Raw genomic sequence first — 23,771 nt, 5'->3', positions numbered from 1 at the left:
AAATATCATTGTTTAGAACATCTTTGGCATGATTAGAGGGCAAGGAGCCACCCTAATCTACCACCCTAAATACATTATTGCTTCTTTTGTTCAATTTGTTTGTCTTACTTATTATTCATTAGTCAAATCAACTCTTTATTCTTTGATTATGTTTATAAGCATTTTCTTATAATTTATGAATTCAATTTTTGTGTTTAATACTTTTTTTAATGTAGTTTTTAAATATATAAAATGTACATACTATTTCTAAACATAATATTTTTAAAAATTAAATTTTAAATAACTTCAGTCAAACCTCGTTAATCGAACACGATACATAAAATAGGATGTGGATATTTAGTAAGCTACATGATACAATTATAATTTTAAATTTTATCATTCCGTTGTTTCTCTAACACACTCAACCAGCCACCACTCAAAAAAAAAAATCATATGAGCCATATTAGGTTCATATTATAGCTATGTAGCAGTATACAACCCTAATTATGGCAGAGGCAAATATGGCAGAGGCAACGTATCGCAAACTGAAGGTCGGCTATCGCAACGGTCGACGGTGGAGGCAAGCTGTCGCACCGGTGGGCGGTGGGTGGTCGGCGATAGTCCCTTGCGTTGATAAGTTACACTAAACTAATGACAAAATAATGCGTTAAGAATTTTTTTTTAAATAATATATATAATTTGAAAGTGTAATAGTGAAAAAGACTTTAAATTAGAATTACCAAGCATCAAATTAAGGGCACAACATTTGATGGCGTGAAAAGTTGGAAAATATCATACATATTTGACCATTGTAGGTAAAGTTCAAAATGGATAGACGTAAGGTCATAGAATTATCCAAGCTTGACCAATTTAGATTTTTTATCAGTAACTTCATTGTCAAAATCTCCAAAAGGTTTCGAATGCTCATCTGAAGTGTTATCATCTGTGTCATCATAGATCAGCTTTCTCTTAACCCTTTTAGCCTGTGCATTTTTCGTCTGCTCCTGCAGAGATATAATTGAGTACCTGACTTGTTCAGTTCCCCTAAAATTTTGCTTTTTGCAAAGGAGTTCCACTTTGAAAGTTTTGTTATCCAACTTCTAATTAACGTTTTGCATATCAATAGACTCATTCTGCACGAAGAGTGAAAAACAATATTCATATCTAGATATAGTCCATTTATCAATACAGTGAGTATCATCATTTAGTCAAAAAAGTTACCTTCTTGTCCATGTCAACCAATTTGCTGGCAGAAAGTGAAGGTAGCTCTTCAACGATGTTTCCAAAGAGTATAGACTCAAGAAAGTCATTGTTTTCGGTAAGTTCAATGATCATCATACACCTGAAGTTCATATATATATATATATATATTAGCCCTTATATAGAGGAATGTAATGATTTAAAAAAATAGAAAATTTACCGTGGTTTTGCAACTGCCATTGAGTTTCCACAATACGAACACTCAAATTCTTCACCCAAATTATTTGTAGTCCCTTTCCAACAACCATCGCATGCAATGTAATAGAATTTCTTAACCTTTATTGGAATTTTTATACTTGCATAAATACAATATCTCTTTCCCTAAAAGAGCGAAATGATAAATATAAAAATCAAATAAAAATATGTTTATGTTATAATATAAGTTGGAAAATATATTTAAAAGCATGAAGAGAAATTTAAAAGGTTAACCTCAATAATTGAACTCTTAACATCTGCAATGGTGACAAATTGCTCACTTGACAAATCAACAAGCTTTAGATATGCATCATTGAATGCGTTGGTCAAAATCAATGATTGCAACGTGACAGAATTTGATAATGCCCTATTGATAGAGCAAAAAACTTAACATTATATGGAAGAAAGACATACACTTTATATATATATATATATATATATATATATATATGGACACATTTGTATGTATATATATATTATACCATTGACCAAGTTCTTCTGATGTAGGTGTTGCAATATTTAATTCAATTACAGAACCAAATCTGGTTGACAAAGAGAGTCCTAACAATAGTATTTCAAATTAGTGTTAAAAAATTTATAAGTGTAAAAATACAGTTCAAAATGAAAAAGAATATTGTATACATACCACTGTAGTTTGTAACCTCAACATTTTTTGCCAAAATAACAGGGAAATTCCCTATTGTAAGTTGTTTCTCTAACTCAACTCCTTCTACTTGTGCATATTTTCCCCAAAGAGTAAAAATCACTGGTTTTGCCCTGAACATGACCATTAAGCAAAAGTAATTACATCAGTGACTTTTATATGTAACATTAATTAAAGAATCAATTATGTATTGTTAGTAAAAGTAGTAACATATAGCATAACTTACTGCTTATCAACCAACACAAAATCTGCAGCATCAATTTTCCCATTTTTTGAATCAACATGCTTTCTTGGAAGCTTGTGTATAACAATAGCCATAACACCTAAATTTGATTTAAAGAAGAGTTCAAATAAAATGAGAGCTATGGAATTAGATGATTAAGAATAAAGGTTATCTTTTCAAAAAAGAATAGAGGTTATAAAAACATGTGTAAAACATACTGATTTTTTTCATCGTATTAATATACTTGTGAAAATGAGAGAATGAAATTTCATCCATTTCTGGTTCTTCTATAACTTGGAGCCTATCTTCATCAGGAGCAGCAATAACAGTACATTTTCTAGTTAAGGTCCAAAGGCAATTGTATCTTTCATCCGGAAGCACAAGATTCCCTCTAGGAATTGATACAGTTGCATCTGTGATAATGTATGTTGCATTCAAGCTTAACTTATTATCAAAGATGTCAATTTCATTTGCATACGTCATCGCCTGTACTTTGTAGCCCTTAAAAGAATGCAAAATAAATTTAAAATTAAAAAAAAAACTCAATACGTGTAGAGTGAAACATAGCTGTTATACTATAATAAAAATAAAGAAATTAAATGCAATACGTATACTCACTGCTTCATCTTGAAGAATAATTGGTCTGTATTTGTTACCCGGAGTAGTTTTGGAGTCTTGGGCATCCAATTTCTTTACAACACATACCTTACAAGTCCAATCTTTTTCCCCAGGGGATACATCTGATATCAACAATTTTCTCACCATTGTGATAATACCTGCATAAGAATGTATGGAGTATTAATTGGTATACATTATTTAAAATAAAATATTAAAATCAACATAAAACAAATGTGCAGAGGATGTACTAAATCACAAAAGTTAGATCTTGTGTTTCGTACTTAGGGAAACTCATTTATGCGATCTTATATCAAACTGGGGCTAATGCATTGTACAATTTCAGGGTACACAATGTTATCTGTTATATTAGTGGTCTGATCTTCATCCTCTTCTGTATGTATTATTAGCTTAATAGAATCTGAGTTTCTTGCTCGAGACATGGCGACATACAACTGTCCATGAGAAAAGACTGGTTCTTTTAAGTATATTCCAACAAAATCCAAAGTTTGACCCTGGGCTTTATTTATTGTCATTGCAAAACAAAGTTTTATAGGAAACTGATGTCTCTTGAAAGGAATTGGACAATTCTCATCCTTTGAAATCTGTAACGGTATCCGCAGTATAAACACATGATTGCCTTTATGTTCCCCTGTTGCAATGTAACAGCTGATAACAAAATCTCTTAACTCATCACAAATCAATCTTGTACCATTGCACAATCCTTCAGATGGATTCAAATTCCTCAACAATATTATTGGGCATTTTTTCTTGAGTATTAGAGTATGTGGAGGCATGCCAGATGGTGAAAGAGTATGTAAATAGTCTTCACAATGTAGATATTTTGTTGAATCAAGGGGCTCATCATAACTCACATAACACTTGCTTACACCAGGAAATTTATCTATTAATGTCGAATTTATATCATCAACAAATTCATTCTTTGAAGTTAGAAGCGCTCTAGTCATCAACGAATATGGATCATTGATAAAGTTGTTCATGTCTGGGTAGACTGCTTTAAACAAAACATCGATTGAAGATTTTTGTTGACATTGGAGGAGAAACGAACTTGGAATTTTAATCTTGTTACCAAACAGAGTCGGCTCAATCCCATTTCCAATGCGCATCAAATAAGCGGAAAATCCTGGGTCTAATTTGGCACGCATGTTTTCTTCCAATCTTAAATGTTGGATTGTTGGCCATATTGATAGTGATTTTACCAAACTTGCTTCAATCATGTCTTCTCTTTTCCCACCCCTAATAACTGGCAACGTTTGACGAAAGTCACCTCCAAAAACTACAACTTTTCCTCCAAAAGTGTCTTCTGAATTCATTAGATCTCTAAGAGTTACCTCAAGGTTCTCAACACATTTACGATTGGCCATGGAAGCTTCATCCCACAATATCAACTTGCTATACCTCAGTAATTCAGCTTCTGCACTTTGTTTACTAATATTACACACATATCTATTATCAATAGGAATCTTAAACCTAGAATGAGCTGTTCGACCTCCAGGTAGAATTGAAGCGGCAATACCTGAACTCGCTGTAGCTAGTGCAATAAACCCTTGTGACCGAACCTTTGCCAATAAACATCTATAAAGAAATGTTTTTCTTGTTCCACCAGGGCCATCAAGAAAAAATACTCCACTAGAATCTGAATGTACAACACCCATAATTTTATCAAAAGCCAATCGTTGCATGTCATTTAGTTTGTCAATACAATGCAAGTCATATTCATTGACTCCCAGGTTTCTTTCTACCTCAACTTCTTTATATTGTCTTTGGGAATTAGAAAGATAAACATCAGGGTCAATTAATTTAAAGTCAGTGATTTTTCTACCATTTTTTTCTATCAAGTGCTTCACAAGTTGAAGTGCTTTGAGTTCAGCTTCAGACTTAGTATACTTAGTTGAGTTCATAAAATCTTGACAAAAGAATTCCTTATATTTATTCCAAAGCCTTACTGGATCAGGTAAATCACAAAATATTAGTAGAGTAGCAAATAATTGTCTCAAACTTGTTGGCATTTGACACAAAATAGCTTCCTCAATACAACTCTCTATGCTACAATCACTGGATAGCAATCCCAATTTTTCAGCAGCTTCTCTAAAGGTCTCAACTGTATGTCCTTTAACTATTTTCAAATTACAAAATGAAGTAGGAGCTCTGACATTCATCAGTAATAATCTTAAATAATAACGTTCACTTTCTGACGGCATAACTGATACAAGTCTTCCAATGACCTCTCTTTGTTTCCTTTGATGCCAACGCTTATCATTCAATGACCAAACAAAGAATTCTGGAAACTCAAGATATAATAAGTTCATTTGTTTTGCAAGTTGATCTACTCTGTTCATATAGAAAAATTGAGTTAGCATTGTGCGAGAACGATAATTTTGTTCTCCATTCTTTTCATCAACAATGCTAACCAACTTCTCGTATTTGTTAAATTTGATATACTGATAGTTTGGTAAATGAACTTGCAAATGCACAACAGAAGGTTTCATTTCAGCAAGATTAAAGCTAAAAATCCTCCATGCTGCCTCAGGAGGTGACACCCATATTCCTCAACAACATTATTTTCACACAATCGAATGCTAACTCTATCATGTTCTTTATAAATATACTTATAAATATATTTAACACATCTAATTCCAGCACATATTTCAAGATTAACATGTCAATCAAACTTCTCCAATAAATATTTGTTATAAGGAACAACCCATCAATTATCCAACTCATGTCCCCTAACAAAAACAGTATTAAAAATATCCCTCCTACGATAAATAGGGTAGGAATCATCACCCAATATTGTTTCATTAGAAAACGATTTAGGGTATTTACTTTTACAGCACTTGTGCTTCCCTTCTCGTTTTTGGACCATGCAAGAAAATGTAGGATTTAAAGACCCACATGGACCATGAATCATATGCCTTGCAACTAAACTATGCAAATAAAGATGAACATTTTTATCTGGTATTTCAGCACTGACAATCTTATCACTCTGATATGGTGAAGTAATTTTATGTTTCCCACGTAGAATCAATAAAAAATGAGCATGAGGAAGGCCTCTCTTTTGAAACTCAATCACATATGTGTAGGCTGCAACTTCACCAAAAATTTGTTTTTTCAAAATGTCATCTTTCATTACTTCAACCCGTGCTCTGAAAACTCTTGCAAGAAGATCAGGTCTATTATGTGCCTCATCATTATAGCATAAAAACTCTTTAATCTCAGGCCAATTTGGATTGCATGTCATTGTTAAAAAAAGGTCGGGTTTTCCAAATCGTTGAACAAGTGACATAGCATCCATATATCTCCTCCTCATATCACGTGGTCCACCAATAAAAGACACTGGCAATATGATTCTACGACCGACATCATAACCTGTAGTTGCCCCAACACCAACACTATCCACTAATCCTTGATATGTTTCAATTCTAGATTGATCTTGTTGTGTCCTATAATAATCAAGTCTTTGATTTTCAATTTTGATATAAATGTCAACAATAAATTGTTGCAAAAGTCTTCCAGTATGTAACAACAAAGACTGATCATTTGAACGCACTTGAAACTTGTATGCATAATATTCCCTACAAGAAACACACCTTTTCTTTTTTCCCTCACTAACCATTGACTCTTCAGTCGCAATTAGTTCTTCCACAGATGAGACAGTTGTAGGGTCAATAATGCATGATTGACGTTTCCTTACATTATTATATGTAAGGGCAACATTCCTATCAATTCCTTCATGCCAACCAGTTTCGCCAAGTGGAAACAAAAGAGGATATTGTAATGGGTCATAACAACCATAATAGTATTGAACATTATGGGAACGCCCACTACATGCATACACCTTAATGCTTCTATTATTTGGGACTCTGTCTGAATCATTCTCTAGCCATATTGCAGCAACTTGTGAAGCTGTAGGCAAATTATAAACTCTTTGATCTAATGATGTAGTTGAATTCAAACTTATAACAAATTCATCCCCAAATTTGACATCCTTGAGACTTCTAAAAAATTGAGCATATGGATTTTGGGACATAAGTTCAACAAGATCGCTAACTATGCTTCTATCAAGTCGATTAGTGTACCCAACTCTATTATCTACTTCTGTATCAGTGTCAAAGAAATAGAGTTGCAAATTACGGGGTGAATGGCCATGGGGTATAAGATCATCTATTAGATGGTACATTTGTCCTTGAACTCTGAACGTATATATTCCTTTGTTACGTCTGCACAAATCTTTATCATGTTTGTGTATTCCAAGAGACGTAAATGCAAATGTGTTATTATAAGTTCTAACACAGTTCATAAAATTCTTTGAAGTCTCATCACGACCGGTGAACAAATTTTTCAATACACAAGGCATTGGATTAGAAACAAGCTTGATTTCACCACGATGACAACAAAAGCCCGGTGGTTTGTACTGGAATCGTTTTGCATCACAGAAAGTGCAATCACTAACAGTAGACAATTTAAACGGATGATTTTCAAAATCATCTACCCTCAATCACGAATTTGCCACATTTGATAACATTGTAAAATATGTCGATGTACATTCACATATTCATCCATCATTCCAAATCCAAAAAAAAAAATTAGTAAAATTTTTATTGATAATGACTTATAATTTCATTAACAAAGCAAAGCATAGAAATATTATATTAAACCTGATGCAATTGGAGCACTAAAATGTGATTTGGCTTGAAAAGTCTTCTTTCCTTTCTCAAGCGCCAAAGCATTAGCAGCTAACCTACGACGTAGGTTCCTACATTCGTACTTATTAGACATATTCTCACAACATCTCTTTTGAACATTTGACCTTTATCAACAGGTTTTGTACCACTTGTACCACTAATATTGCTCATTGCTAATGCACTATGCACGAAAGATAGAATTTTAAAAAAATAATCATATACTCCGTAACAATTAGCAAAAACACACATAAAAAGCAATAAAAACACATATAACCATCATGAACAAAATAAAACATACCTTATAAGTTTTTTTAAAAAACCAAATAGTTGTCTTAAAACCTGAAAATTGGAGAACAATAAAATATTAAGCATAAGTATAAAATAATTTATAATGGCTTAATAATATTTTAGTCAGTGTAAATATTTAATTTATGTTATCTTTGAAATTTTAGTTATCGAAATGATTAATTATTGTGTTTGCCTAGTATTTGGATGTGTAACTTAGTATATTAGTATATGTGTATATTATATAAATAACCTTGTGCATATTTAGTGTAACTTATGATAAATATTGAAATTATAGTATTCGGTGAAAATATAATAATTTTTGAAATTATGATAATTGTTGAATTTAGTATATTATTGACATTTTGTTAATTGGTGAAGTTATATTTGTTGAATTTAAAATAATGTTAATTTAGGAATTTAATACAGTATATTTTTTTTGTATTTTAATTAAGTAATTGTAAACATTTTATTTATGTGATTTTTGGAAATTTAGTTATTGAAATGAGTAATTGTTCTGTTTACGGAATATTTTGATGAAAATATTAAGCATAAGTATAAAATAATTTATAATGGCTTAATAATATTTTAATAAGTGCAAATATTTAATTTATGTTATTTTTGGAATTTTTGTTATCGAAATGAGTAATTCTTGTGTTTGTGTAGTATTTGGATGTATGTATATATTATATAAATAAACTTGTGCATATTTAGTGTAAGTTATGATAAATATTGAAATTATAGTATTCGGTTAAAATATAATAGTTTTTGAAATTATGATAACTGGTGAAGTTATATTTGTTGAAATTAAGATAATGTTAATTAGGTAATTTAATATATTTATTGCAATTTAAATTTATTAATTGTAAACATTTAATTTATATGATTTTTTGAAATTTAGTTATTGAAATGAGTCATTATTTTGTTTGTGGAATATTTTGATGTATGTATATATTATATATACTTCTTTATATTTTGTGTTATTATGATAAATATTGAAATTGAAATTATAGTATTTGGTGAAAATAGAATATTTGTTTGAAATTATGATAATTGGTGAATTTAGTATATTATTGAAATTTTGATAATTGGTGAAGCTATATTTGTTGAAATTAAATTATGTTAATTAGTGATTTTAATATATTTATTGGAATTTTAATTTAGTAAGTGTAACAATTTTTTTATGTTTTTTTTTTTGGAATTTTAGTTATTGAAATGAGTAATTATTGTGTTTGTGTAAATGCACAACGATAATATTATGTTAACCCCAAAATTAATGAGTAATCTAATTTGTAAACCCTAAAAACATGACCTTTAATTTTGAAAATGATTTCCATGTAAAAAGTTTGTTTATTGAACTCTATTTATTTAAATAATAACTATGAAGCTCCACCATTGCACAACGTTTAAAATCACAACTACAGTAATTTAAAAAAGAGAGTATATTGTTATCAAATATTAAAATTTTAATCCAATTCAAAGTAGACTACCCATTAAGTAGACTCAATTAAGATTATTGGCCAAATTTCATAGTTTAACCTAAAAATTCTGCACGGTCCATCAATTTAAAGGCCAAAAAATCAAAACTCCAACCCAAGATGTCATGCTAATCTCATATCCAAACTTCAAAAGCCTAGGTTAGGCATTAAGGCCCAACTCAAACACAAAATGTGCTGGAAAATTGCAGTCCACAAACCCACTTCAATGTAACATCACACTCCCGCCCCAAATCAGTGTACATTCTAGAATTCGAAAAAAAAAATCTGAAATACTCCGTAGTATTCTTCTTCTTTTAAAAACATCCAATGCTTGCCTTAACTCCAATCCATGAATCTGAAATAGTATTCTTCTTCTTTCAAAAGCATAATTGTTTTATTTTTTTCTCTCCTGTCAAAAAAAATTGTTTTATTTTTTAAAAAAGCATTAATATTTTTTTATTTCAAATTTGAGTCCACCAAGGCCACGCATGACGCATGTGATGCTTTTCCAGCAAAAATGGAGACCTCCAACAGTTTTTTTTTTTTTTTTTTAAAGTCACAAAAAGGATAAAGTTAGGTAGACTATGCTATATGACCATCACGTGGTCTCCTTTCCAATCTAAAGGCTTCCCTCACAACTCACAAGTCACAAGCTACCAAGATAGAGAAAAAGAAGCGATCAGATGGAGAGGAAGAGAATTCAATTCGGCCAACAGCACCGCCACGGCACCACTATCTTTCATCCGCCATCCCACTCGCAGGTGGCAGGAATCTCGACTGCCGCCTCTCTTCGTCGCCGCCCAGCACCACTGCTCAATGCGTCATACCCTTGGCAGTAGCAGGGGCGTTCACGCAAAACCAAACAGCAGATCCATAAATCTGAATTGATGAAGCCGGTAGCTCCTCCCTGTCGCCGTTCGATTTTCGACTTCGATCTTGGCCGGTGCAGTGAGCTCGCCAGCTCGCCGCTGGTTGACTGACCGGAGTTGTCGCGTCGCCACCAACTCCGAGCCTTTGACACGACGACGTGAGTTCTTTCTTTAATTTTTTTAAATTTTTTAAAAATAAAATTTTGCGTAATTTTGTATTCGTGTTGTTTGTTTATATTATTGCTTTGTTTGTTAAATTGTATGAAAATTTTTAACTTTAAAAACAAATGTCTACTAATGTTTAATAAAAATATACTAATTCATATTGGTAAACATAAGGAACTAATACTGCTAAATTGCTAAGTGCTACACTGCTTCTTAAATAAAAATACTAATAATGTTAAACTGCTAATAAACATACTTAGTATATTGATTTATTAAACATACTGTTTCATAAATATTATGATTTTGTTTGTTAAAAATATTTATAAAAGATTTTGTTAAATATCTTAAAACATATTGTTTGTTGAATATTTGTTTGTAAGCATATTAATACATTTGTATTGCTCTTTTGTTTAATATTACGTACATGTATTGGTTGTTAAAAATTGATTAAATCATCAATGCAAAAGGGGGATTCTCGACTTCGTCTTGATTTTGTGTGAATCATTATAAATGTTATTAAAGCATAACTAAAATAAGTTTGCACGGTAATTGGGTAGTTTTTTGTGTCTTCAAATATTTTTTTTCTTCATGTGTATTTAGCTTGGAATAGAAATATGTAAAGCTTAACATTGTTTCAAAGTGAGAAGCTTGTTGCATGAAATTAAAATTATTTGTAATGTGACACTATTCTGTCTTTTTCCATTAATTATGGGCGTGTGGCGTGTCTTTGTAACTTCATCTATGAAACATATATACGATGATCCATCCAGATATCTAGCTTTCTTTGTTAGTTCAGGTCTATTGCATGCTGCTGAAAGTTATGCCTACTATGTGGTGCAATCAAGTAATACACAAATAAGTAATGACTATAAAAAAAATTGTAACATTTTTCGTACATCACATAAATATTTTTGTAAGAACATTTGTGGTTACCTCTTAGTAAGTAAAGATATAGATGATAAATAGGCAGGTACTTAACAACACATTTTCCAGGTGCATATCCATCAGTACATCACCCCTAAATTATCATTTTTCCCCATATCATGCAGCATGGAGGTCTTTTACTTGACATATTTGGTTTATTTGTAATGAGTAGTGTTTTCTTAGAATAAATAACTGTTAGTTTATTAAATTTATTAACTGTACATCTTAATAATGTTAATTACAAAAGTGAAACCTTGTATAGTTGGTTTATTTGTAGTTTAGTGTTTTTTCCAATATTTAACTATTAGTCTATTCAATTTATTAAGCATACATCTTAATAATGGTAATTAGAAAACTGAACTCTTTTAGACATATTCATCCCTAATTTTTCTAATCATGATACAGAATAAAAAGACACATTTGCAATTCAAAGAGATAAAAAGTTGTAAGCTTGAAGATATAAAACAATAAAGATTATAACTTACAGCTTTTGAAGTAGTATATATAGAACCTACAGCCAACACAATTGATGCAAGTGGAGAAAGTCCTCAACTTATACTGAAAAAAAAAGCGTTGAGGAGGTAATTAGTGCGTAAAAAACATTGTAAGTTAACACGTAGATTGTTAACTTTTTCATTATTTTAGTTATTCAATATGTTCATAAGAATAAGTTACTAACTTGCATACTAATTTTATACAAACATTCCCAATTAAAAGAGATAAAAAAAGTTGTAAACTTTAAGATACAAAACAATAAAGATTATAACTTACAGCTTCAGAATTAATATTAGAACCCACGGCGTGCACAATGCATGCAATTGGAGGAATTCTCAGTATATACCAGTCAACCTGAAAATTTTGAAGAGGTAATTAGTGCAAATAAAAAACATTGTAAGTTTATAAATCAATTGTTAATTTTTTCATTGTGTGAGTTATTGATTATGTTTCTAAGAGTTAAGTTACTAAGTTGCATACTAATTTTATAGGTCATATATGATTATTTTTTGACATGCTTTACTTATTGATTTACACATTAAAAAAAAAAAACAAATAGAACATCAGAATTGCAATGCTCTAAAATCAAAATTAGAGGTAATTAGTACAAAAAAAAACTTTTTAACTTAATAAGTGGAACGTTAATTTGTTTTTAATTATTTTAGTTATCGATCATGTTTGTAAGAGTGAAATGTTAAATTTTTATAATTATTTTAGTTATTGATCATGTTTCTAAGAGTTAAGTTATTAACTTGCTTACTAATTTTTTAGATTGTATTTGATTGTTTGTTGACATTCATTACCTGATTAATAAGTGGAACGTTAATTTGTTTTTAATTATTTTAGTTATTAATAAGTGGAACGTTAATTTGTTTTTAATTATTTTAGTTATCGATCATGTTTGTAAGAGTGAAATGTTAAATTTTTATAATTATTTTAGTTATTGATCATGTTTCTAAGAGTTAAGTTATTAACTTTTTAGTTATTGATCATGTTTCTAAGAGTTAAGTTATTAACTTGCTTACTAATTTTTTAGATTGTATTTGATTGTTTGTTGACATTCATTACCTGATTAATAAGTGGAACGTTAATTTGTTTTTAATTATTTTAGTTATTAATAAGTGGAACGTTAATTTGTTTTTAATTATTTTAGTTATCGATCATGTTTGTAAGAGTGAAATGTTAAATTTTTATAATTATTTTAGTTATTGATCATGTTTCTAAGAGTTAAGTTATTAACTTGCTTACTAATTTTTTAGATTGTATTTGATTGTTTGTTGACATTCATTACCTGATTAATAAGTGGAACGTTAATTTGTTTTTAATTATTTTAGTTATCGATCATGTTTGTAAGAGTGAAATGTTAAATTTTTATAATTATTTTAGTTATTGATCATGTTTCTAAGAGTTAAGTTATTAACTTGCTTACTAATTTTTTAGATTGTATTTGATTGTTTGTTGACATTCATTACCTGATACATTGATTTACATTAAAAAGAACAGAAGAACATATTTGCAATGTTCTGACATTTAATTAGTTTGATTTATTAGTGGTAATTAGAAAAGCTGAATGTTTGACAATTATTGTTCAATTTCTTTTTCCTATTTATGCTATGGGATAGAAAGGAACATTTACAATGAGAAGAGATATACAATTGTTTACTAAGTATTTCAAAAAAAAAATTGTTTACTAACTTTTTAAACAAAAGATAAGGAAAATGATTTCAACTCACAGATTCAGAGGCATCAAAGAGGTTGCAGCTGTCAGAAGCGATGATACTGGAAAAAATGTCGTTGGTATATATTTGTGTCTTCGAGAATGTCTTAAATGTTGAAAATGTAATTAAGAAGTCCATAGGTGGATTCAATAATTTGAAACAATGGCCAGACAAGAATCTTATTTTCTGCACCTCGAAGAACTAAAAAGCTATCTTGATAAATGTGAGATGCCATAATGTGTCATAAGAATCAAATTATTGAAATAAAGAAATGTTATTTTTTGCACAAATGAAAAAGTTAGCTTGAAATCCGGGAAGTGGAACAATATTTTATTTCCGTTGCCAAAAATGAAGAGAGAGAACAATTTTTTTTTAAGAAATCAAAAAGTAAGGCTGAAATACTTGATATTTTGTCCACATTGATGACGTCAGACGCAATTGTGATAACCAATATGGCAAAATTGAAATTTGTTTAAAATGTGAGGGCAAATGAAAAAAAAAAAAGCAAAATGTTTAACAAAAAAATTTCAGCCATAGAATTGGAGATCAACGGACAGCATTGGTGTCAGGCTGAAATACTTGATATTTTGCCCACATTGATGACGTCAGATGCTATTGTGATAACCAATATGGAAAATTTGAAATTTGTTTAAAATGTGAGGGCAAATGAAAAAAGAAAAAAGCAAAATGGTTAACAAAAAAATTTCAGCCATAGAATTGAAGATCAACGGACAGCATTGGTGTCATTTTTGAGGGACAATTGGCAACTCCCAAATATAAGTATAGGGAGATGTAGCTTGGACAAGCATGACAAATTGTAATTCCTCTTCGAAAGAAAGTAAATGCACCGCGTAGAGAAAAGTTCTAAGGTAAAAGGTTCTCTAAAATAGTCTAAGAGGATTTTAAGAGAAAAGTAAAAACTCCTTCTAAAATTATAACTTCTTTGTGTTACGAGTTCTGTTATGAGTGTAATGTGCCTTGTAACAACGTGAAATGACTTGGGGATACCTTCTATTACGAACGGGGTTACGAGTAATTCATGCTCATAATAGTAGAAATGACTTGCAAATGTTTCCCATTATGCACCATACTAATAGCATAATGCTACTCGTAATAGCATAGATAAACTTTCTGAACTTGAGCATTATGAATCGTGTTAAGAGCGCAGCGCAGCTCGTAATAATATACTGTATTATTACGATTAGTAATTTTAATCTAGAATTGTATTACGAATTGTATAGGAAAAACAAATATATTTATCCGGTGAATTTATCAAAAAAAAAAAGTATATATTTTATTAGGATTCTATTACTAGATTTTAATTTCCAATTGTAGTACGAATAGGAAATTGTACTATCATATTTTGTCATATTACGTAAACCTTAATAGTATAGGACTGTTTTGGGCCGTAAGTTAAAATGTATGATTTTGTTTTTATTAATATAGTATAGATTGCGTTGTAGGAAAGTAAATGTACTGTATTATTACGATTAGTAATTTTAATATAGAATTGTATTATGAATAGAAAATTAAAAAAAGAATATATATTATTAGAGATTCTATTACCACATTTTAATTTACAATTGTAATACGAATAGAAATTGTATTACCATATTTTACAATATTACGTAAACCTTAGTAGCATAGGAGTGTTTTGGACGGGAAGTTAAAATAGAGGATTTTAATTTGTTTTTATTAATAGTATAGTATAGATTGCGTTGCAGGAATTATATGTACACTATCATTACGATTAGTAATTTAAATCTAGAATTGTATTACGAATAGAAAATAAAAAATACATATATTTTATTAGGAATTCTATTACCACATTTTAATTTAAAATTGTAGTACGAATAGAAATTGTATTACCATATTTTACAATAGTACGTAAACCTTAATAATATAAGAGTGTTTTGGGCAGGAAGTTAAAATGGAGGATTTTGTTTTTATTAATAGTATAGATAGATTGCGTTGGAGGCAATTATATATACTATATTATTACGATTAGTAATTTTAATCTAGAATTGTATTACGAATTGGAGAGTAAAAAATAATATATTTATCCGGTGAATTTACCAAGAAGAATGTATATATTTTATTAGGATTCTATTACCAGATTTTAATTTCCAATTGTAGTCGAATAAGAAATTGTATTATAATTTACCATATTTTTACGTAAACCTTAATAATATAGGACTATTTTGAGCCGTAAGTTAAAATGTATGATTTTGTTTTTATTAATAGTATATATTGCGTTGTAGGGAAGTAAATGTATTGTATTATTATGATTAGTAATTTTAATTTAAAATTGTATTATGAATAGAAAATTTAAAAAGAATATATTTTATTAGAAATTCTATTACCAAATTTTAATTTACAATTTTAATATGAATAGAAATTGTATTACCATATTTTATAATATTACGTAAACCTTAGTAGTATAAAAGTGTTTTGGGCGGGAAGTTAAAATAGAGGATTTTGTATTTATTAATAGTATAGATAGATTGCGTTGCAGACAATTATATATACTTTATTATTACGATTAGTAATTTTAATGTAGAAATGAATTACGAATTGGAGAGTAAAAAATAATATATTTTATTGGGATTCTATTACCAAATTTTAATTTACAATTGTAGTACGAATAAGAAATGTATTAGTATATTTTACCATATGACTTAAACCTTAATAGTATAGGAGTGTGTTTTGGGAGGGAAGTTAAAATGGAGGATTGTTTTTTATTAATAGTATAGATAGTATAGATTGTGTTGCAGGAATTATATGTAGTCTATTATTACGATTAGTAATTTTAATCTAGAATTGTATTACAAATATGAAAGTAAAAAAATACAAATATTTTATTCGGAATTCTATTACCACATTTTAATTTACAATTGTAGTACGAATAGGAATTGTATTACCATATTTTACAATATTACGTAAACTTTAATAATATAAAAGTGTTTTGGGCGGGAAGTTAAAATGGAAGATTTTGTTTTTTATTAATAGTGTAGACTATTGTGTTTTGATGTTATATATATTATCGTATTAAAGTGTGATGGTATAAAGTATTGTGTTTTGATGATAGCTAGTATTGTGTTAAAGTGTGATGATTTAAAATATTGTGTTAGATAGTATTGTGTTAAAGTGTGATGATTTAAAGTATTTTGTTAGTATAAAGTTTGATAATAGTTTAATTTTGTGAGTATATTAAACTAAGTTTGATGGTATATGAAGTTTAATAGTATTAATTAAGTAACGTTGATGATAATATTGTGTTAGCTATAGTGTGTTGATAGATGTATTTTGTAAAATTGTTGATATGTGATGGGTAAATATGCACATGTACTAGTCAGTCCGTAAATCACCTGTCCGTCAACGGTCACCCAATCGCTCCGTCGACGGTCACCCAACCGGGTCGGTCACCCAACCGGTCCGCATGATCGGAAGCAACATGCACGTGTACTAGTCGGTCCGTAAATCACTTGTCCGTCAACGGTCACCCAATCGGTCCGTCAACGGTCACCCCACCGGTCCGTCGACGGTCACCCAACCGGTTCGGCCGCATGATCGGAAGCAACACACCTTGTGGATTGGAGGCTCGCGAGCGCAACAATAGCTTGATGTGACGACCGACAACTTTTCAGGAACAAGGGATCCGTGTTTTCTTCACCTCGAGTAACTCAACCACTTCGAGCAAACCAATGCGCATTTTGCGGAGTGACTATTCAGCCCATGCAAATATGCCCTCCACTTGCATATCAGACACCATGTGCATAGTAAATCCACTTTGTATAAATATAGGGGTCATTCCCCTCATTGGGGGGGAGGACATCATTACTACACTAATACACTTGTGATTTGCTCATTCGTCTCTCTTGCTCTCTCCTTGTTACTGTTCGTCACCTGTAGAGCGATATAGCTTCTTACCGCTCAGTCGTCAACCGGTAGAGCGACCGATTAACCGGCCGAGCGGCATCCTTCACCACACGTAACACACGTATCCGTAGCGTAATCGTAGACCCGTTTACATTTACGCTATCATTGGCGCCGTCTGTGGGGATCGAACGAGTCACTCTGTTCTATCCCTTTATCTTTTCTTTCTTCACACTATTATCCATCTTAAGATGACGAATAGTAGGAAAAGTTTGAGCCAAACTCATGCGCGTAGGGGGAGCCCGACTCGGTTGGTCGGACCTCACCCTGACAATGTAGTTGAAACACTCCCTGAAGATGATCTACGTCGGCAATTGGAACGATCCAGGAGCCTAATGAACGAGTTGACATCCAACCAGAGGCAAGATGCACGACCTACCCAACCGGTCAACCCGAATGCAGGCGGACATGCAAGGCAAACGAGCTTTCAAATTCCAGTGACATATGACATGTTGCCCCCAACTGGCCAAATGCTGACTCCACCACCAGGTGCACTTGGGGGGAACCCGTTGCAAGGGACTCCACAACAAGGATTGACTCCGGTATACCAACCGTGGCCGGGAACTCCCGGATACTATGTTGTATCACCCACTCCCCAAATGCTTGCAATTCCTCAAATCCCTGCCGTGGAACAACAGGCGCCCCGACCTTCCCAGAGGCAACAGTCGCACCCCCAACCTCAAGATCGTAACTTGGAGGAAGTCCAATCTACGGATCGCACACGGAGGTCCAATCGAGAGGGACATCGGTATGACCCCATTCAACGTAGGAGCGCTTTTGATCGCATCCGGAATAGCGTTAGATCTCGGTTGGGGCCCCAAAATAACAATGAACACGCGAGACAAAGACCCCAAATGACTGTAGAGGAAAGCAGCACTGGGAGTGCACAACATGGGGACACCCATTTAGCTGGCAGAAGGGCCCGACCTGTCGGTCGGGTGAGTGATCGGCAGACCAATCGAGTAGGCGATCAACCGGTTAGGGAAGAGAGGCAACTCGATGAGGAGGATAGTCCCCGACTCCAAATGGCCAGGATGCAGGAAAGAATAGATCGTTTACAACAAGAGCTTCGCGAGAGAGTCGGCGCGGGAAAAGAACCATCATGCTCGCTGGTTGCCACCCCCTTTACGGACGACATCATGAGTGCCCACTATCCGCAGGACCTCCAAATCCCGCTGGCTCACACTTATTCCGGAAGGCACGACCCGCAAGAGCATGTCGACATGTACTATGGCAACATGTTGATGTTGGGAGTAAGCGATGCAGTCATTTGTAGAGCTTTCTTCGCTACCTTAGTCGGTAAGGCGGCCGAATGGTTCAAGGGTTTGGAGCAGGGGTCGATCAGAAATTTTGGTCAGTTGGCCGATAAGTTTGTAAAGCGTTTCGCTGCAAGTAAATCGAGAAAGAAATCTTACACTTGCCTGAACAAGGTAAACCAAGCTGTGGGAGAACCGTTGTCTACTTTCCTATTCAGATGGGAACGTGAGGTTGATGAGGTTGAACCGATGGAGGACCGGGTGGCAATCCAAGCTTTCCTTGCATCACTTTGTTCCGGGACGCTCTACTACGACCTCATAGTTAATCCCCCCCGAACTTATGAGGATGCCATCACCAGAGCCAAGCATCATGCAGATGCCACCGAAGCTAACATGGCAAAGAGACGCGATGAGCAGCCGGTCAATCGGGACAGAGGCCACGATCAAAGGAAAAATAAACCACCGTTCAGACACGTCAAACAATACAATCGACCAGAAGATGTACCACGTTTCACTCCTTTGAACAGACCCCTGGTGGAAGTCTTGCAGTTTGCCGAGCAATGCAATTTGATCCACCCACCGGAGCCGATACCCGAGGGGGAGGACAAGAGAAAGTATTGTGCTTTCCACAGAGTCAAGGGACACAATACTTCGGAGTGCATGGCCTTGCGCATGCTCATTGAACAACTCATTCAGAAGGGAGAGTTGAGGCAATTTGTGATGAAGGAGGATAGAAATCAAAGAAAAACGGAGAGGAATGTGATGAAAAGGAATCCCGAAAGGCACGACGAGGCATTCGTCCCACCCAGGTTAGCTGATGAGAAGGCGGTCGGAAAGAAACCAGTGATCCACGTCATCTACGGGGGCCCTGAAGGAGGCGACTCTTCACGACAAAGGAAGCAATGGGCGAGAAACTTATACGTTGGGACGATTCATTCGGAACCTCGAGAGAAGAGAAAGCGTACAGAACCAATACTTTTCACTGACGATGATCTACCATTCCATGGGGAAGCCCAAAATGATCCACTCGTCATCACGCTAGATGTCAACGGAACGGATGTCCAGCGGGTGCTGGTTGACACGGGGAGCTCGGTGAACATCTTATATTTTGATGTCTTTGCTCAATTGGGTCAGTCCACCGATCAGTTAACCCCCATTCGGACCCCGTTGTCGGGTTTCACCGGTGACTCCATAGAAGCAGAGGGAGTCATCAGCTTGAATGTGGAGTTGGGCAGCCAACCAAACATATTGAAGACTACCATGGACTTTGTGGTAGTGAAATTGAAGTGTGTTCACAACGCCATACTTGGGCGACCAGGTATCACTCGCGCAGCTGCTATTATATCCATGAACCACTTGTGCATGAAGTTTCATACACCCAATGGGGTTGGAGTGGTTCGAGGAGACCAACGTGCTGCTCGACAGTGCTACGTGCGAGTAGTCAAACAGTCGGACCGGGAGGAAGGCAGGATTCACACCATATCCCAGCAGGTAGATCGCGGAGAAGAGAGGGAAAAACCGCAACCTGCCTCAGAATTGGAAGAGATAGTACTTGACTCCGACCGACCAGAAAGGGTGGTTAAAATCGGTCGGGGACTCCCTGCAGACCTACGTGAGGACATCATCGGAGTGTTGCAGGAGTACAAAGACGTTTTTGCTTGGGGACCGGAAGACATGCCCGGGGTTGATCGGTCTGTCATTTGCCACCGCTTATCAATTCAACCAGGTTCGAAACCAGTCAAGCAAAAGAAAAGGCACCTGTCAAGCGAAAGGAGAGAATTCGTGAAAAAGGAGACCGCCACCCTCTTGTCGGTAGGGCACATCCGAGAGGTCCTCTACCCGGAGTGGTTAGCCAATGTAGTCCTCGCGCCTAAACCGCCAACATGGAGAATGTGTGTTGACTACACTGATTTGAACAAAGCTTGCCCGAAGGATCCATATCCCCTACCAAATCCTGACCAGATGGTTGATGAAACGGCTGGGTGTGAGCTGTTGAGTTTCATGGACGCCTTCAAAGGATACCATCAAATCTTCATGAGCAAGGAAGATGAAGAGAAGACTGCTTTCATCACTCCGGACGGAGTGTTTTGCTACGTGGTAATGGCGTTTGGTTTGCGGAACTCTGGAGCCACATACCAACGGATGGTGAACAAATTGTTTAAAGGTTTGCTCGGATCAACTATGGAAGCATATGTGGATGACATGCTCATCAAGAGTCGATTAAAAGAAACTCATCCTACCGATCTTGCCCGGGCGTTCAAGGTGATGGAAACTTTCAACTTGCGTCTGAACCCAAGTAAGTGTACCTTTGCTGTTCAGACGGGAAAATTCTTGGGGTTCATGATGACGAGGCGGGGGATTGAGCCAAATCCCGAGAAGGTCAGAGCGATAATGGAGATGCAACCCCCCCGATCGGTCAAGGATGTTCAGCGACTGACTGGTCGACTAGCAGCGCTTAGCCGTTTCCTATCCAAGTCAGCCGAAAAGTCTCTGCCATTCTTTCAGATTCTGAAAAAATCAAATGGCTTTGAGTGGACACCGGCTTGTCAATCGGCTTTTGAAGGTCTGAAGGTATACTTGAGCTCCGCACCAGTCCTCTCGAAGCCGGAGAAAGATGAGGTCTTATTCGTTTATTTGGCCGTGTCCGACCGAGCGGTCAGTTCCGTGCTTGTCCGCGAAGAAGCTAAGGGAATTCAGAAGCCGATTTACTACGTGAGCAAAGCTCTTCAAGGAGCAGAGCTGAGGTACACAAAATTTGAGAAGACCGCGTTGGCGCTCTGGGTGACGGCCAGAAGACTTGCAGCTTACTTCCAAGCTCACCCGATAGTAGTGTTAACCGATCAACCGTTGGGAACGATCCTCAGGAATCCAACATCATCAGGACGATTGATCAAATGGGCCATGATGCTCACCCAGTTCGCGATTGAGTATAAGCCCCGTCCTGCCATCAAGGGTCAAGCATTGGCTGACTTCATCGTCGAATGCACCGCACGCGATCCGGAACCTGACCGACCGACTGCCCTAGAAGAACCATGGTGGGAAGTTTCTACTGATGGGTCGTCAAGTAAGAAGGGATGTGGGGGTGGAATTGTGCTCACATCACCCGAAGGCTTCAAGATTTATCAAGCCTTGATTTTCAAATTTCAACCTACCAACAACGAAGCAGAATACGAGGCACTCATAGGCGGGTTGCGACTGGCCAAGCAGATGAAGGCCGAACGGTTAAGGGCACGGTCAGACTCCCGGTTGATAATCGGACAGCTATCCAGCACGATCGATGCAAAGGAAGATCGAATGATACAGTACAAGGATATTGCGCTCGAATTGTTGCAACAATTCAAAAAATACGAGCTGATCCAAGTATCAAGGATGGAGAACACGGACGCTGACATGCTCTCCAAGTTGACTCAAGAAGCTCCTGAATACGTGTCCAAGATTGCACGTATTGAAGAAATTGGAGCGCCAAGCATTGATGTCATAGAAGTCAGACCGGTTGAGATAGGCGAGCCAGATTGGATGTACGACTTGAAGAATTACATCGCCAACGGCACTCTACCGGACGACTCTTCCCGGGCAAAGAAAGTTAAGTTAAGGGCACCACGTTTTCAATTGGTTGATGATAGGCTCTACAAAAGATCATATGGCGGACCGCTGCTCCGGTGCTTAACTAGCGACGAGGCGAAAGTAGTGATGGAAGAAGTTCATGAAGGGATCTGTTCTGCCCATCAAGGACCAAGAACACTCGCGCAAAAGATCATTCTGATGGGTTACTATTGGCCTTCGATCAACCTGGATTGCGAGCAGTACGTTCGACGATGCGCCACTTGTCAAGAATTTCATAAGTTACCCGGTCGACCGGCCACCTACTATCAACCGGTCAGCGAAGTAATACCTTTTGCAAGGTGGGGTGTGGATCTGATCGGAGCATTCCCGATGGCAGCCGGACGCAAAAAGTATGTGATAGTGGCGATCGACTACTTCACCAAGTGGGTGGAAGCAAAAGCGTTGGCAACCATCACTTCTCAACAGTGTCAAAAGTTTCTTTGGAAAAATGTGATTACTCGCTTCGGGGTACCTGTTCAATTGATCACAGACAACGGGACACAATTTGACAGCCGACCGTTTAAGAACTTCATGGCTCATTTGGGCATAAAGCATACCCGAGTGGCCGTAGCATACCCACAATCAAATGGTCAAGTGGAGAACACCAACCGGACGATCTTGGATGGATTGAAAAAGAAGTTGCAAACTGCAGGTCGAGGCTGGGTTGATGAGCTTTCATATGTTCTTTGGACATATCGAACCACCCCGCGTCGGGCAACGAATGAGACACCTTTCTCGCTGACATATGGATTCGAGGCAAGAGTCCCGATTGAAGCATGGCTCCCTACCACCCGGGAAAGAAATTACGATCCGGAAGTGAATGATGAGATGCAAGGTACGGAACTCAATTTCATAGACGAAAAAAGGGACATGGCAGCTCGAAGGTTAATAGAATATCAGAGGAATGCCAAAGTAGCCCATGACGGTCGAGTGAACCCACGATATTTCCAAGTAGGAGATNAGAATGTACTACTTGAAAAACTGCAAGAAAGCATAGAGAAGCTTGAATATTATCTTATGTCAAGGAATTTGCAAGATGGTTGATCGGTCGACCAACACCTTGAAAGTCAAGCAACATGCTCTCGACTAAGCACTTCGTGTAACCAGTTCGAAAAATTTGACCACTTGGACGCTATGCAATCTGGTCGATCATCCACTTGGAAGCCTAGCAACTTGCAACGATCGACAACCACTTCAATGTCAAATGACTTGCGAACTGACAAAGTGATATGTTGACCGACCATCCACTTGAATGGCAAGCAACTTGCACAGGACTACCAACGATACCAAGCGACTTGCACCAGAATAGAGTCAGCAATGCAACCTGAACAAGTGCTATCAACTTGTAGACCGCATGTAATTTTTGGTTTGTGTAGATTGGACTAGTTGTGATTTGCTCA

The 23,771-nt window shown here is 35.3% G+C and overlaps 3 protein-coding genes and 1 long non-coding RNA gene across 4 annotated transcripts; 1 reads left to right on the top strand and 3 right to left on the bottom strand.

Moving 5' to 3' along the window:
- Positions 1-690: 690 nt before the first annotated feature.
- On the bottom strand, positions 691-12,205 carry LOC116015553 (replication protein A 70 kDa DNA-binding subunit B-like). Its single transcript, XM_031255659.1, has 12 exons — positions 12,135-12,205; positions 11,849-11,921; positions 7,941-7,981; positions 2,940-3,097; positions 2,540-2,822; positions 2,325-2,421; positions 2,081-2,211; positions 1,917-1,995; positions 1,669-1,801; positions 1,400-1,560; positions 1,201-1,321; positions 691-1,112 (listed from the first exon to the last, which is right to left on the bottom strand). The coding sequence occupies exons 4-12, from the start codon at positions 3,084-3,086 to the stop codon at positions 1,080-1,082; spliced, it is 1,185 nt and encodes a 394-aa protein (XP_031111519.1). The 5' UTR covers positions 3,087-3,097; positions 7,941-7,981; positions 11,849-11,921; positions 12,135-12,205; the 3' UTR covers positions 691-1,079.
- On the bottom strand, positions 3,245-5,446 carry LOC116016078. The gene has a single exon (XM_031256242.1). The coding sequence runs from the start codon at positions 5,444-5,446 to the stop codon at positions 3,245-3,247; it is 2,202 nt and encodes a 733-aa protein (XP_031112102.1).
- Positions 5,665-7,137, bottom strand: LOC116016077. Its single transcript, XM_031256241.1, has one exon. The coding sequence runs from the start codon at positions 7,135-7,137 to the stop codon at positions 5,665-5,667; it is 1,473 nt and encodes a 490-aa protein (XP_031112101.1).
- Positions 10,006-13,823, top strand: LOC116015554. Its single transcript, XR_004097635.1, has 2 exons — positions 10,006-10,432; positions 13,594-13,823. It is a non-coding gene; the product is annotated as an uncharacterized LOC116015554 (long non-coding RNA).
- The last annotated feature ends 9,948 nt before the right edge of the window (positions 13,824-23,771 follow it).

The sequence above is a fragment of the Ipomoea triloba genome, chromosome 4 (assembly GCF_003576645.1).
Source record: "Ipomoea triloba cultivar NCNSP0323 chromosome 4, ASM357664v1".
Lineage (NCBI taxonomy): Eukaryota > Viridiplantae > Streptophyta > Magnoliopsida > Solanales > Convolvulaceae > Ipomoea > Ipomoea triloba.
Note: the sequence above shows the minus strand (reverse complement) of the source record. Positions and strands in the feature narration are given on the sequence as shown.